Consider the following 14860-nt stretch of genomic DNA (forward strand, 5'->3'; position numbering starts at 1 on the left):
AAGCTCAAGTTCAATTTACATGCGTAGTCTGTAGTGGACAGGGCCAACCAAACTCTTGGTATAGTAAAAAGAATATTCTGCCATAGATCATCAGCTGTCATAATCAGGTATCTGAAAGGCCTAATTCGACCAAAATTGAAATTCGGGATGCATATTACTGCTCCAGTCCAACAAAATGCATCAGGGGTTTCCAAAATCTGCCATACTCCACCCCTATCCAAAGACTCAAAATGCAATCTCTTGCATACTACTGAGGGAAAAGTATGGATTAATGACATATAAATTTGCCTGTAACTTAGATATCGTCCCGAACCCTTTCTGGATGGATAGTACCTCTAGAACAAGAGGCCAACCCTTGAACCTCTACTAATACCAGGCTGCAAAACAAATTCTTTTCCAACCATGTAGTTAACTTATGGAACTCCCTTCCCTTAGCGGAATCTTGTTTTGTGCTCTAGTACTGAATTTTTGTCTTCTTCACTGATTCGAGTCTATAGGGTTCGTCCTTATTCGCATTTAAGGATTTGTGATTTAAGGTGACAAAATGATATGACATATATAACTTGGACGAAAGTGTCCATTATTCATGTAGAATGCAGGTGGTGCCTCAACTGCTTTACCAAATGCCATGTAAATATCAGACAATGCCTCTATCTCAACTAACAAATTCAAGGAAAGCTAAATAAAAGATTTGGTTATAGAAACAGATCACATTATAACTTCTTTTAAAGGTACACTTCAGCAGTTGAGCCATTCTAAGTAAAAAAGTTGGCAAGGAATGGAAATTTGTCAGTAAATATGTTGGAATTTTGAAGCAGAAAGAAAACTCAGCATTGGATGGTTCTCTGATAAAAAAAAAACCTACTATTCGGGGGACGACTGGTCTCTCTTCGTCGGTGCCTCTGGAGAAACAGGAGGAAAGCAAAGAACAGAAGGGATTTGCTTCTAGGAAGCAAAGGAACATCTTCATTTCCAATGATTTAATTCAAACCAACACTTCCTGATGATCTTCTGCTGTCGACTACTGTTTCTGAAATATGGAACCCAAAGGGCCATTCATTAAGAAATCTATGTGAGCATGTCAGTGAAGTCACTTTATCTCCAACAGAACTGCCAAGCTTTAGAATTTTCTCGTGGAAAATTCAATATCTGTTGTCAATACTGGTGCTTTCAATCTACCTGATAGTAATGTGTCTTTGTTGTGGTTTTTAACAATTGTGTGGACAATTCTTTGATTGCCCCCCTCCCCCCTCTCTCTTTTTCTCTTTTCTCTCTTTCTCCAAAATTTTGGCTATGTGTACAAGCTAAATTTGACAAATACCCTCCTACATTAAAAAGATTGATACAATAAGATTTCAAGTTGTTTGGAAATTTCTTTTATTTTAGGTGATTTTTCAATGGAGAACAACACCTCTGTTATTTACTATGACGGAGTCATTGAACGGAAGCTTTCGTGGAACAGTGTAATGAGCACTTCGTTTCAAGTTGCTCATATCTTTAAAGAGAATAATTTGCCGAACCTTGTCAATGTCGGCCAAGTGAAGAAGAACCTTGAACTTCTCACGTCTCTTATTTATGGGTAAGGGTGTAAAATTGCTTCTTAATATTTTGTGAAAAGTTTCTTCGAAGGATTGGATGAGGATACATTTAAAAAAAAGTTTTTTTATGGGTTAGGAATTCCAGAAAGTATGTTGTGTACATATTATTTGGATAGGATAGGTAATGGGAACACATTCTCAAGATGTCTAGCATAAGCGGGGAAGCAGTGTACTTGTGGGCTTTAGAATGGTTCAGATTATTTTGAAATGCTATATAGCCTGATCTGTCAAATGCGGGCTAAATATTTGTTTCTTTTATGTCATGAGCTTGTGCGTATATATCCATGTTTCTTCTATCCATTTGGGAATGTGTCTCTTTTCTTCTTTCCACACAAGTACATTTATCAACACCTGTTCCTTTTTGTGGATTTGTTATTTTATTGGTAGGGATCCACAGAAACATTCATGTCAAAGGATTTTCAAATATTAATTAATATGTGTCAATTATAAGCTATCATTTGAAAAAGTAAAAAGAAGAAGGAGAACAAAAAATGCAAAATAATTGTGGTGTTCAATGGAATTAGTAAATTAAATGATTGGTTTTAAATCCCTTACAAGTCAATTGGAGTGACATTAAGAAATTCAGCATGTCTGTCATAAAGCTAGCTAAAGCATAGCAGACTAATATACCTTAATGATTGTTTTATAATGCTAAGGTATCCTGCTAAGATAATGCCTGTAGTAGGGTTGTTTGACCTGGAAAACTGGTAATGCACACCGGTGTCCAAGTATTTGAAAAAAAAATCTAGCTGACTGTTTTCCTGATTTTTATAATTCTTGTTTTCTGTTTAGCGCCCACAACGTTGTTTTCCATAGCAGTTTTAACAGGCTGAGAGACCATTTTTATCCGTTCATCTAAAATTACCGAACGAGTCGCCAGTACTCGCCAAGATCATAATTTGAATCCATGTAATTTGAGTGGTAAGTCAATTTACCTTGCAGGATTAATCTGTCAGGCCGAGCATGGTGCTCGATCTCAAACCCATCTTTTAACTGTGCAACAGTGTATGACTACCCCATAACTAAAAGGGATTTGGAATTGGAAATCCTTGGCATCAGACTTTATATCACCATAACAGCAAATGGAAGTGATTGTAAAAGCTATGAAAATATCGCTTATGTTGTTTCTACGTCTGGAACTGCTGGAAAATCTAAAATTGTTCGTGTAACCTACAATTCCATCTTGCCAAACATAAAGGACTTGAAGTAAGCCTGTATTATTTTTTTTTCCAAAGCATGGGTTCCCAACCCTTTTCCATGTCTGCAGCCTTTTGAAGTTTATTGTGTACTCTCACTTCCTCTTTAATAGTCTACAAGATTTTTGAGGAAGTACTGCGCTATATTAGTGTCAGATTAGGTATGAGAGAGAGAGAGAATTTATTTTTAAAAACACAAAAAAAAACAAGACAAAAGTAAGAAAATTTGCCAAAAAGCTTTATCGCTTGTGCGGCCAAATGACTTATGACTTATTTTCTTTGTGTTTTGTTTTTGTGTCCCCTTGTTGGATGGCGTCCCACGCCCTCCTACCCAGCATTTTTTTAATTTTTGCTATTATTATTATTTTTGTGACGAGATGTTTTGTTTTTTCTATGCCCTACCATTTATGTACCCAACTTTACGAGCTCTGCTCTAGAGCACGTAGCACGTAAGTTGTTCCAGATAAATTGTCTTGAACTCAAAGAAATCGTGTCATACGTTGCCATTTGAAACTCCTGTTTTAAAGGAGGGACGTCTTAACTCCACAAAAATGAGCTTTTTAGCTAAAAATGTTCTATAGAACGGCTGAAAAAAGCTTTATAAACACTCATGTATCCGTGCACTGATGTTACAATCTGTAATTGTTACCTGTAAGCTATGTAACCTGTTGGAATCTGCAATTGTTAAATAAAGTTGGCTTTCAAATTCAAAAAGGTTTCAAAATAATGTTATAAATATCAGAGATGTTGTCAAAAAAGAGTAAATAAAAACAAAAAACGTCTAAAAAATTGTGAGGACTATAATAACTAATAGTGTCTTTAGGCTTCATTTTTCAATTTTATTCATCAAATTAATTATATGCACTCATACAGGTTTGTGTTGGTGTATCTAAATTAAAAAAAAACAAACTTAAAGACGCTACCAATTATTATGTACCCTATGGGGATGGGGCTGAATCATAGTCGTACGTTGCTTCTTGTCTAGGGGGGAGGTAGCCGATTCTATGACGAAGGGCGGGGAGGGGGAGTGGGAGCTGAAGCTATATTGGCAGTTCACAAAACCTTACATTGCCAGCAACTTCCATCATACTTATGAAATCTTTATTAATAAGTAATCACCAAAAATCATCAATAAGCTTCAGCATCAATCTTCTTGGATTAGAACCGACTTTTTCCAAGACATTATGGATAATTGGTACTTGTTTGAGTTTTATTCTGTCATTCCAGTTATTTATTTCTAGCTTTTTCAACCATCTACCGTTTATCAACTGCTTTTTTAACCGTCTGCTTTTTCAACCTTCTGCTTTTCAGCCATATCTAGTGTAAATTTAAAGTTCTAGGGGGGCAGCTGCCTCCTGCCCCCCCCCACCCCTTCCCCACGCCCATGGGCTGAATTTTGTCAGTTCAATAACGTTATAAGCTAGTACTTGCTGCTTAATGAAAGGTAAATATAAGCAAAAGGAAAATAATAGGGGTTAGCAAAAGATATAGTTTTTTTCAGATACTTCTTTATCTTCCAAATAATCGAAAATATTGATTTAAAATGGCAAAGATTTTAATATATTAGAAGTCCAAAATTTATTTTCGTGACTAAATTTCACATAAAAATTTGTTGATGCTTTTTAAAGACTTCCAATTTCAGTAAAAAAACAGTTAATCCTGGCTTATTTTAAAGAATATTACCACGTCAGAGTTGAGTGAGAGCATATTACCGATTTGGTACATATGGTAAATCCGTACCTATTTTAACGGATATAGCCAACCCTAAAAACCAAAAAACATGTGATTGCAACCCTGTATTTGTGGCAGCCTTGCTTTTTTTAACATATTCAAAGTAACTGAAAAAAAAACGATATATTTCTTGCTCCCGTACTGTCTTTTTATCCAGGTGTTTATTGACGTATACCTAGCTCATACATTGAATCCTCGCTCATAATTTTAGAAAAAAATATAAATTATTTTTGAAAAAATATTTGGCAATCCTGTATCTGAGGTATTCAACTTTTTTTTCAGGTCTATATACAATGTAACTGGGAAAGATGTTATATTTCTTGCCGCTCCATTGTCTTTCGACCCAGCAGCCATTGATATTTACCTCTCGTTGTACACTAAATCCACTCTTATTATTTTACCTGAAATAATAAAGTTGAATCCATCTCAACTAGTTCAAATATTATTTCGCAAATACGGGACGTCAATTATTCAGTGTACTCCTACATTGTTCCTATCCTTTCCCGAGACTTTTCTAAAATCGTTAGTATTTTTTGATAAAAGCACCCTTAGAATTCTAGCTTTAGGAGGGGAAGCATTCCCGAGTTTTGATTTTATGAGATTTAGTTCCATTCTAGAAGGAAGGGTTAGTATTTTCAATTTATATGGTATAACTGAAATGTCTTGCTGGGCCTCAATCGAAAAGCTGTGCTTTGAAAGTGGTCGGAGAGAAGTGAAAAGGAGGAAGCTGCACAATGAAGTGTCCCTTGGAAAGGGGCTTTCGGAAACTATCCTCTGTCTGCGAGGTAATAATGGAGAAGAAATCTGCCAAGGTTTTGGAGAAATTTTTATCGGTAAGCTGGAGAGAAACTAACAAAGAACTGTGATATATTTCTTTGCTCGCATAAATTCTTAGCTATGGGTTTATCTTCGCAGCTATGTTATATTAGTACAGACTTGAAAAAAGCATGCAATTATTTTGAAATTAACACAGCAGCCTACCGTAGGTTAAAAAGGATATATATAGTATCCGGGTGTTTAATCCTAACTGTTTTATTTTATTGAATATAAAAAAAACGGACAATGAACGCTATAAGCCTATGGTAATGAACCTAACAAGCTAAATTGGACGAAAAGAAGAGAAAAAATGCTAAGAATTGTAGTAGAGGTGATAACTGTTAAAACCAAGCAGAATTACTCTTACATTAGCTTTCAAGATCCATTGTTTAATGTTCATTTTCAATTCGAAAAATTAGTTTTTTTTGTTTTTTTTTTTTGCCCATGCATTGGTTCCTTTAAAAGGAAATTCAACAGACACAACTATTGGGAGACAACCTGGTTGACTATTGACACATCAAGGCCGAAATTTTTAGCAGCCCGATGCCATGAATTTTGTAGAAAAAAAAATCACTGAAATGTCTTGCCAGGTTTCGAACCCACAGGCTTCAGTAGGCTGTTTGAATGAACACTTTCTAATGGTGTGCTCGGAAAATACCTATTTCAATGAAAAAGAGTCCTACTGAATGAGCTTTTACTTACCTTTTAAATTAATAAGAAGCCGATTTAATAATGGGACTCCCACATCAGTTCAATGCATTTTTAAAAGGAGATATAAAGGCTTCACAGCTAAAGAGTAGTGTTTGTGAATCTGTGCCATAAAACCGAAATTACATGTACTTGCTAAAGAACGGAATTTAAAAATATGCCCAATTTAACAGTTGTGGATATACCAGGGGGGGGGGTATTTTCAGCATTTTAAGCTGTGTTATCTGCTGCGATATAAATTTGTCTAATCAAAAATTATATATGATTTCCAGGAAACTATTACACGACTTCAGGACTTAGTCCTGGATTTCCGCATTAACGTTATAATACAAATCAATAAGACCTGGATTTCCAGGGCTTATATGAGTTATAAAAACTGAATCAGCCACTTCTCGTCTAAAACGCTTAAATTATTGCTTGTCTATTAGTATACATAATATGCGTTTGTTTCCTGTTGTTGTTTTTTTAGGCTTAGTTATATATGAGCATACTAATGCGGCCAAGGATTAAAAAAGTCGCTTTGAAGTTTCAGGTCCATCAGCCCTGACGAAAAACCCCATTTTTTATTCCTAGCATTGAATCTTGCAGTGCATTTTAACGTTTGGTCCTAAAAATAAAAAAAAAATAAAACGAAATTCAAAGGGTAATTTACTTAAAACTGGTTGATGCAGAATGTTAGCCCCTATGTTAGAGTCTGTGTAGCTGAACTTTTTTCCTTGAGCTATTCGCCTCTACTTTATAGTTATGATTAAGTTCATTTTCTTCTTCTTTGATTTTTTCTTCTTTGATCAGTTTGTTGTTCGTTTTGATATCATCGTTTTTGTTGTCAGAACATTCTGGCATAAATTTTCTGTTCGTCTCTTTCTTCAGAGAGCACAAATCGTCTTTGCTTCATTGATGATGAAGATGTTGAAGAAGTGCCTTCCTCTCGTGCGACAGGTGATGTCGGAGAGCTGATTAACGGCAAATTGTATTTCCGTGGAAGAAATGACGAAGTCATAAAACGATTTGGAAGAAAGGTTAGCATAACCAAGTTAGAGAGCCTTGCTTTGGAAACAGGACTTGTCCAATTTGCTGTTGGATTGATTTATGGTGGAAAACTCTATTTGCTTATCAATGAAAACACGGATAAAAAAGAATTCATGCGGATATTACTTGGGAAATTAGATTCCTATCATGTTCCTGATCACATTTTGCAGCTCCGAAATTTCCCGCGAACAGCACATGGCAAGTAGTTAATATGATATTATTATTAAACTATTGTGCTGATAAAAAAGAATATAAAATAATTTTTTTCCATTTTTTGCAAACAAAATTAATAAAATGACTTAATCATCTGTAAAGAAAAGGAGAGTGGGTATGTCTTTTAAGATAATTTTTTGTAGATTCTATTAGAATATACTTTTGAATAGTGGATTTTTCCTACAAATCTTTCACATGGAAACCCTTTTTTGGAGGAAAACTCAAGTTAATAAAGCGTATATATTTTCAGCCTATGTCAAAAAGGAAATTTGAAAAGAAAATATGTCAAAATAAAAAAAGTTCTTGTGTAATTTAGAAAGTTCAGGTATGAACAGAAAAGCCCTACCTCATATCTAGAGTCTGCAGAACTCCAACATTTTTATACAAATGAAAAGGAAAACTGGAGTTTTTCATAGTTTTCCAAAAATTGACTTTTATTTGGTACATCTTAATGTTTGATGCTTCAATGACTAAAAGTAAAATATGTGATGCGAGATTTAATCAAAGAGTTTAATCAAAAAATTTTATCTTAAAAAGGATATCCCAAAAAGTTTTTATTTATGAAAACAAAAATTGGCACCCTATTTTGTCCCTTAGGCCCCACTCAAATAAAAGAAAAGTATACCAAGTTTTAGACAAGAAAAAAAGTTTTCTTACTAGCTTCAAAATAATAAATTCTTTTTAAAATATTTTCTTTCATTTTCTTCTTTTTTTTTGTATTTGGAAAAGATTTAAGTTCTTTCTGTTAATTCTATTAAAAAATACTTTTGAAAACGTGCATTTTTTTACAGATCTTTCTCATGAAAATTTAAATTTTGTCATGAATTTAGCCTAATAAAGTGAATTTATATTTAATCAACGTCAAAAAAGATATTTCTTTTACTATGTTGGAAGAAAATCTGTCAAAATAAAAACTTTTATTTTGAAAAATTTGGGAGCTCTAAGTATGTACAGGCAAGCCGTCTCTTAAATATAATGTCGAAAACTCCAATTTTTTGGATCAAAACGAAGAGAAGAACACCCAGGAAGTATAACTTTTTAATTTGATGTATCTGTACATGGATTTTTTTGACGACTTATAGCAAAATATGTGATTTGACTGCTTACAAACTTGAGTAAATTTGATACGTAAATTTTAGAAAATTTGATTTAAGTTTGGTTTCGCTACATTCTCGAATTTTTTTAGTTTTATCAACCCACGACAGTATTTCTATCCCAAATTAAATTTTGTTTATAGAAAGACATCATACCTTTTCGAAGTCTGTAGAAAGAGCTATAATTCTTCGCTATGTGGTTTTTTTATTCGGTTTCAATTTCAATTTGAACCAAGTATTTTAAATCGTTGTCTTTGTTAGAGCTTTCGCTTCAAAAGTTCCTATATATCAACAGTTTTTTTGTCCTAATTACAATTTAAAAAAAATTTGTTGGCAATCCTCCTTTATCGATTCATTAGTTCTAAATTATTAAGTCGGTTCATTAGATCTGAATTATAGAAACCTCTAGAAATATCATTGTTAGCCAAACAATTTTACCTTCGTTTCAGTAATTTGGGCTAATTTTAGGTCGAACAAGGGGTTTTAAATCGCTGTTGTTATCAGCGTGTTCACCGCTACGGTTTTCCTTGTAGACCAACAGTTTTTCAGTCCTAACTGCAGTCGAATAAAATCTTTTGCAGCACTCTGTTATCAATTTGCATTGTTTCATTAGTTCTATATCCATTAGTTTTATCGATTCTTTAGTTCCACATCATAAAATGGCTTCATCGGTTAGAAATTTTTAAATCATGCTTCTATTTGAGTGTTCAGTATTCGGTGGTATGTATCTCCAACTCTATGGGAGCCTCCAAACCCTGCCCACAGGTGTTTTTGCCCCACCTAGATTTTGAAATACCTTATTTTGGGATTTTCATTGAAAATTGGTTTTTGGTATATTAGACCTTAGACTTTAGATCCGCCTGTGCCTCCAGAGGCGCCCAGGGTATCAAAAAGAAGCCGCCAATCTTCTCGCAGGTTTGCTGCTGCCAGTATGTCCTCCCACTGAGGTTGGAATGATGCGTGCAGTCTACGGAGATCTGTCTGGTACGTTCGATGCAGGGTGTTTCTGGATCTGCCACTGCGGCGTGAACCTGATGGTTGCCAATGGAGTGCTGCATTTGTCAGTCGGAGATTGTGCATATGTAGTACGTGGCCAAGGTATCTCCATCGGCGAACTCTTATGATATATGTCACAAGAGGCTGACATGTCTTGTCGCGGATGGATTGGTTTGTTATTCTCTGCTGCCAACGGATGTTGAGGATTCTTCTAAGACATCGAGGTTTCGAAAGCAAGTATTCTTCTCTCTTGTTCCTGGTTCAGGTGTCAGGTTTCGGCTGCGTAAAACAGCACTGGCATGACATTGCTATTGAAGATTCGTAGCTTTAGCCGTATAGAGAAGCTTTGGGACTGCCAACCTTTCGGTAATCTATTGAAGGCCCCATTGGCTTGGCCGATTCTTGTGAGCACTTCTTTGTGGTCGATCTGTTTTGGTATATTCATTGAAAAAAGCAGCAATAAAACAGCCCCCTTTCTTGATTTAAAAAATGTATTTTTTACCAACCCCCCCCCCCTTCACCCAACTACCGTGAATTGATGTCACTGGGTAATGGTAGATTTTCTTATCATGTTTCAATTCAAGACTAAATTCCATCTCTTATTATTCAACACATTTGATTTTGACACTCCAAGGCTTTTCATTATCTTTCATCTTTAACCGAAAAGAAAATAATGGACAGAAGAGTATGAAAAACACTGTTTTTGCATTTTCATTGAAAAATATAATAAACACAGCAACAAAATAGCTCCCTTTTTAGATTTAAAATTTTTTCCCCATCCCCGCCCAATTTCCGTGAATTTACACCACTGGGTAATAGTGACTTTTCTCATTATAATCCAATTGACAAAGGAGTATGAAAATACTTTCTTTGGTATTTTCATTGAAAAAATCGAAAAAAAAACCAACGAAATTGCACCGCCCTAGATTTTGAAAATTACATTTTGCCCCACCCCCCTCCCAGCTTTCATTGAATGGCGCCTCTAGGATAATAGTGATTTTTCTCATCATATTACAAGTCACTTTTAATTTCCAGCTCACCTTGGATTTGATACTCCAAGCCAAGAAGGAAAACTTTGTTTAATTTTATCTTTAAGGAACCAGAAAATAATGGGGAGAAGGGTGTTTAGATTTAGGTGTCATTTAGGCAATCTTTTTGGCTCATTTCTTTCTTTGGATTTAGTTGGAATCGTTTCACACATTATTCGGAACGACAAAACTAAGATGGCAAGACATTTCACTGGAGTAGTCGTACGAAAGTAATAGTGCTAGTAACACATTTTTGTTTATTCTAGAAAATGTACAAGTTGTTTTAGTTTCAGGATTTATTCATGTCGGGTTTATTGTTTAAACTTTTGTATGCACATGGACCTTGCCTTTATTCATGGTGGATTCTCAACTTTGGTTAATTAATTCACTGCACTTTGCTCTTACCTAAAATCTACTTTCTAAGCTTTTTGTGGTTTAAGGGGCGAATCACTCCTAACTCTGTATCACTCCTACTCCTCCTCCTCCTAACAAGGAATTCACAAGAAAATCACTCCTACTCCTAACAAGAAATTCGTAAAAATTAAGGTTAATTCCCCTCCCCAGTGACTATGTAATTGAAATACTCAATGAAACTGTCTGCAATGCATTAAGCCTGAAAATGAGTTCTTTTGCATTTGTATACTCTACAGTCAGCAAAACCCTGTTTTCATTCGCTTTTTAAGGCAAGGTTGACGATGTGATGTTAAAAAAGGTAACCAGTCAGGGTACACCCAGAGTGGCTCTGGTCCCACTACATCGAGGTGAGCGTTGATTGATCATATGTTTCGACGGCACTTACTCAACTTCTCCTGAAAAGGGCAAATAAACATGCAGTCTGATGTATAAGAGTAGCTGCTTTATTTTAGATACATTACTTTTCTTATGGAAATTTGTACGAGGTATTAATTGTTCTTTTTGTGTGGCAAACGGCCATGTGGTAAATGGTGGCATCAAAACCACGCTTTACCTTATACTGACTGATAGTAACGGTATTTTAGTGACAAAGGCCCGAGTGCAAGATTTATCGTATGAAGTTGAAGTTGGTTAGGACAATGAAAGCATGGCTAAGTTTTAAATAGTTTATTTTTCAGTCAGTTTTCGCCATAGTTTCCTCAAGGCCGTCTTTAAGCCAGATTCGCTTCCTATTGGATATTCGCTGTTGAAACAGGGCTAGTCGCGAATATCATCCCTTCTTTACATTAATATCGTCTTATCTAGGTATAACATAAATACCCAATAGAAAATAACTTTGCTGATCGTTAGGTGTAGGACGTGTAGGTAGCAGCTAAAGATAGGTGTAGGTAGCAGCTAAAGAAAATTATTTCTTTAGCTGCTAGCTCGGAGGGGTTTTTATCCAATTACGTCTACTGAATAAAATTTTAACTTTATTCATGTAACAGATATTTTGCCCAAACTCTTAAATTTTCTTTTTCTTTCTTTGAATATCAGATGCAAAAAATCAATTCGTTTAACGAATCAGCTTAACGAATAATATAAATTATTATTTTTTATTTGTAAATTGTATGAATAATAAATTAATTTTTTTTTTTATAAAGTGCATTGTCATACGCAATTTTCCAACAAAGTTATATGAAGAATGGATTATCTTGAAATCAGATACACATTTAAATTAAAAACAAAAATAATTGACAACTCTTTTTTGCTTTGACGAAAATTTAACGAAAATTATATCTAACACATGTTTTTACTAAATGTTAATTGAATTAAAATTTAAATGCACTGAAGTGGTGACGTTAAGATCCTTATTTGATACTTTTAGCTTGTTTTTACAGTTGTTAGCTGTCTGTATTTTTCCCATACTTTTACAGTAACCCCTTCATTGTTAATTTCCTCTCTGAGAGGAATGTTTCCTAGGGAATTCATTAACGGCAAAATTCACTTTTTATGACCAAGGTTATCGTAACAGACAAATTAAATGTTTCGTTGTCATGTTTACATTATTTCAAGTTCCTAACATTTTTCCAAAACGAATTATGAGTATAGTTCATCTTAATGTAATCTTGCCCAACGCCCAAATCTGAACACCTTTGAAAATCAATTCTTCTTTGCTAAGAGTCTTCTAGTGGAGCTTTGGCAATAATTGGACGCATTTGCTCAATGTACGCAGGAAAGACTCGCCATGAGTAGGATAAAACATCTTGACAAATCTCAACAGTACCATCAGGAAGTTTCCCAGGGGGATCAAGCCCTGGCAAGTCTTGCTTTTACCATGATCTAATTTGGGTATTTCTCATTTTTCCTGTTTTAATACGTCGTTTATATGTCTTCGTGTTTCACGGTGGGGTACTTCATCCCCTGATTCATGTCCATAATATTTCCAACTCAAGCACTACCAGCAATGTTTTTGTACCATATACCAAAATGAAGCCCCATTATTTAGTTAAATGTTGCATCCTTCATGGGTTCTTGTTTCCTTGAATCCTGAAAAGAATATAAAAAAAACGGTTCTCACAAACCTTATTTCACTCTCCTATAGAGCTAAGAAAATGTTAGATATACCATTGTGGCTAAGGCCATGGGGAGCATATGAAACTTTTTCGGAAATTCAGTTATTTTTTGCAATAGAGAGTTTTTGTTATTCATTAGGCGCATTTGTGGAGACAGACTGGCGTAAAAAAAAAAGACCGGAGAGAAAGACAATGGTTGGCATAAAATATGGTTCGGCATCTTGTTTCATATTACATCAAAACTTTATGTACCGAAATGAATCTGTGTACCTTTATAGGCCTTTTCTTTGGTAAGCCCTAAAATGGAAATCTTCCAAACCAGTTCAAAAGCACTGTTGTCAAGTTTGAAAAGGGAATGTTTTTACTATTCTTTATTTTTGTCTCATTAGCCTGATTCTCAATCGATCTTTTGCTTGGAAAACTGCTTGAGCCATAATGGAGAACCAAGACCTGGTGCCAAGACCTGGTGCCAAGAAATGGCACCAAGGCCTTTCTAGGGTGTATAATTTGATTAAACGTATTTCGGAAAACTTTGAAATAAGGTTTTCCGAAATTCTAAATTTAGAACTTATGACCTTATGATCCTTTTGAGCCATATCAACGTTCGTGAGTCCTCAATGTTCCACCATGTCTTAATTTCTTAAGAGCTTCAACTCTTGATTTACCGTCATAAAGACATTTTGATTCGTAGTCTAGTAAAACTACAAAAAAAAAGGCCAGACCTCGGTATGTGAACAACAGTAATGTTCAAAATATTTTGCTTAATAATATATCCTAAATTGCTGGAAATTGCCCCTGGGGAAAAACTCCCTTTTCAGGGAAAAAAGGGGAAAGGGAAAATGTCGAATTTTAATTTCTGCTATATTTTCCAGATTGAAAGGTTGTTTCCTATTAATTCAAATCTGGGGAGACAGAAAATGACATCAGGATTGGAAAATTCCGTCACTAAGTACCCCATTTCCACCCTAAGCGAGGTCAGAGGGAGTTGGAAGACTGGGATTTCAGTTTGTGCAATATTCGCACAAAAATTTTCAGAAAAAATCGCGGAATAATATATCCAAAATCAGTCGAAATCCCCCTTGTTAAAAGATAATTTTTTGAGGGAAAAGAGGGGGTAACCTCGCATTTTAATCTGCAATATTTTTTGGATTGAACGATTTTTTCCTGTAATTTCAGTTCAGGGAGACCGAAAACAGCATCGGAATTGGAAAATTATATTATTTAGTATCCCGTTTAAACCCTAAGTGAGGTCAGGGGGGGGGGGGGATGAAAAATTGGAAGAGATCGCTGATGATATTCATCTTGTCTGGGGAGACCGAAAATTACATCAGAATTGAAAAATTCCATCATTTAGTCCCCTATTTCCACTCTAAGCTATTTTCTCATAATTCGATATTTTTCCCCTATTTTCCGTGAACAGGGGTATTTCTGCACATGCAATTTCGAGCGCTTTTGGATATATTATTAAGTGAATTTTTCGACATTTTAATGCTACAAACGTTGTATTTTTACTGGGCCATTGATACTACTCTACAATTTTTACCAGTTGCGTTTCTTATACTAGAAATAGTATAGGGACGAAATTACAAAAATATATACTATAGATTCAGTCGTGAAGTTTCTAATCATAAATTTTAATTTGTGAGTAATCCTTGTTTCGGAAAGCGTGAAGTGGATGAGGTGAATGTAAATAAAAAAAACGCAAAACCTTGATAAATTCGGGTATACGAAATATATAGAAAATCATAGAAAAATCCATTAAATTTTTAGATCATGACAGGAGGGCTTGGAAACACCCCTGAATCCATGCCTACGCATTGCAAATTCATTTGTACTGATTTTAACATCATGAAGAAGCTCTTCGGAATCTTACGTATGAAGGCTTGTATTTCGAAAGGGGGAGGGGCAAATTGAAAAAAAAACACATATTATAAACAAAATATATATATAAAAAAATACAGAACAAAATGGGAAATTCATTAA

The 14860-nt window shown here is 34.9% G+C and overlaps 1 protein-coding gene across 1 annotated transcript in view; it reads left to right on the forward strand.

The window, feature by feature from the left end:
• Nucleotides 1–14860, forward strand: part of Aasdh (Aminoadipate-semialdehyde dehydrogenase) — a 98362-nt gene that overhangs the window by 12903 nt on the left and 70599 nt on the right. Inside the window, exons 2-5 of the mRNA XM_089095111.1 lie at nucleotides 1387–1579; nucleotides 2541–2804; nucleotides 4808–5358; nucleotides 6920–7276. Coding sequence (XP_088951237.1) covers nucleotides 1387–1579; nucleotides 2541–2804; nucleotides 4808–5358; nucleotides 6920–7276 — 1365 coding nt within the window. The remainder of the gene's footprint in view (nucleotides 1–1386; nucleotides 1580–2540; nucleotides 2805–4807; nucleotides 5359–6919; nucleotides 7277–14860) is intronic.

This window comes from Artemia sp. Qi Xiang Cuo, chromosome 10 (genome assembly GCF_049724085.1).
Source record: "Artemia sp. Qi Xiang Cuo chromosome 10, ASM4972408v1, whole genome shotgun sequence".
Classification (NCBI taxonomy): domain Eukaryota; kingdom Metazoa; phylum Arthropoda; class Branchiopoda; order Anostraca; family Artemiidae; genus Artemia; species Artemia sp. Qi Xiang Cuo.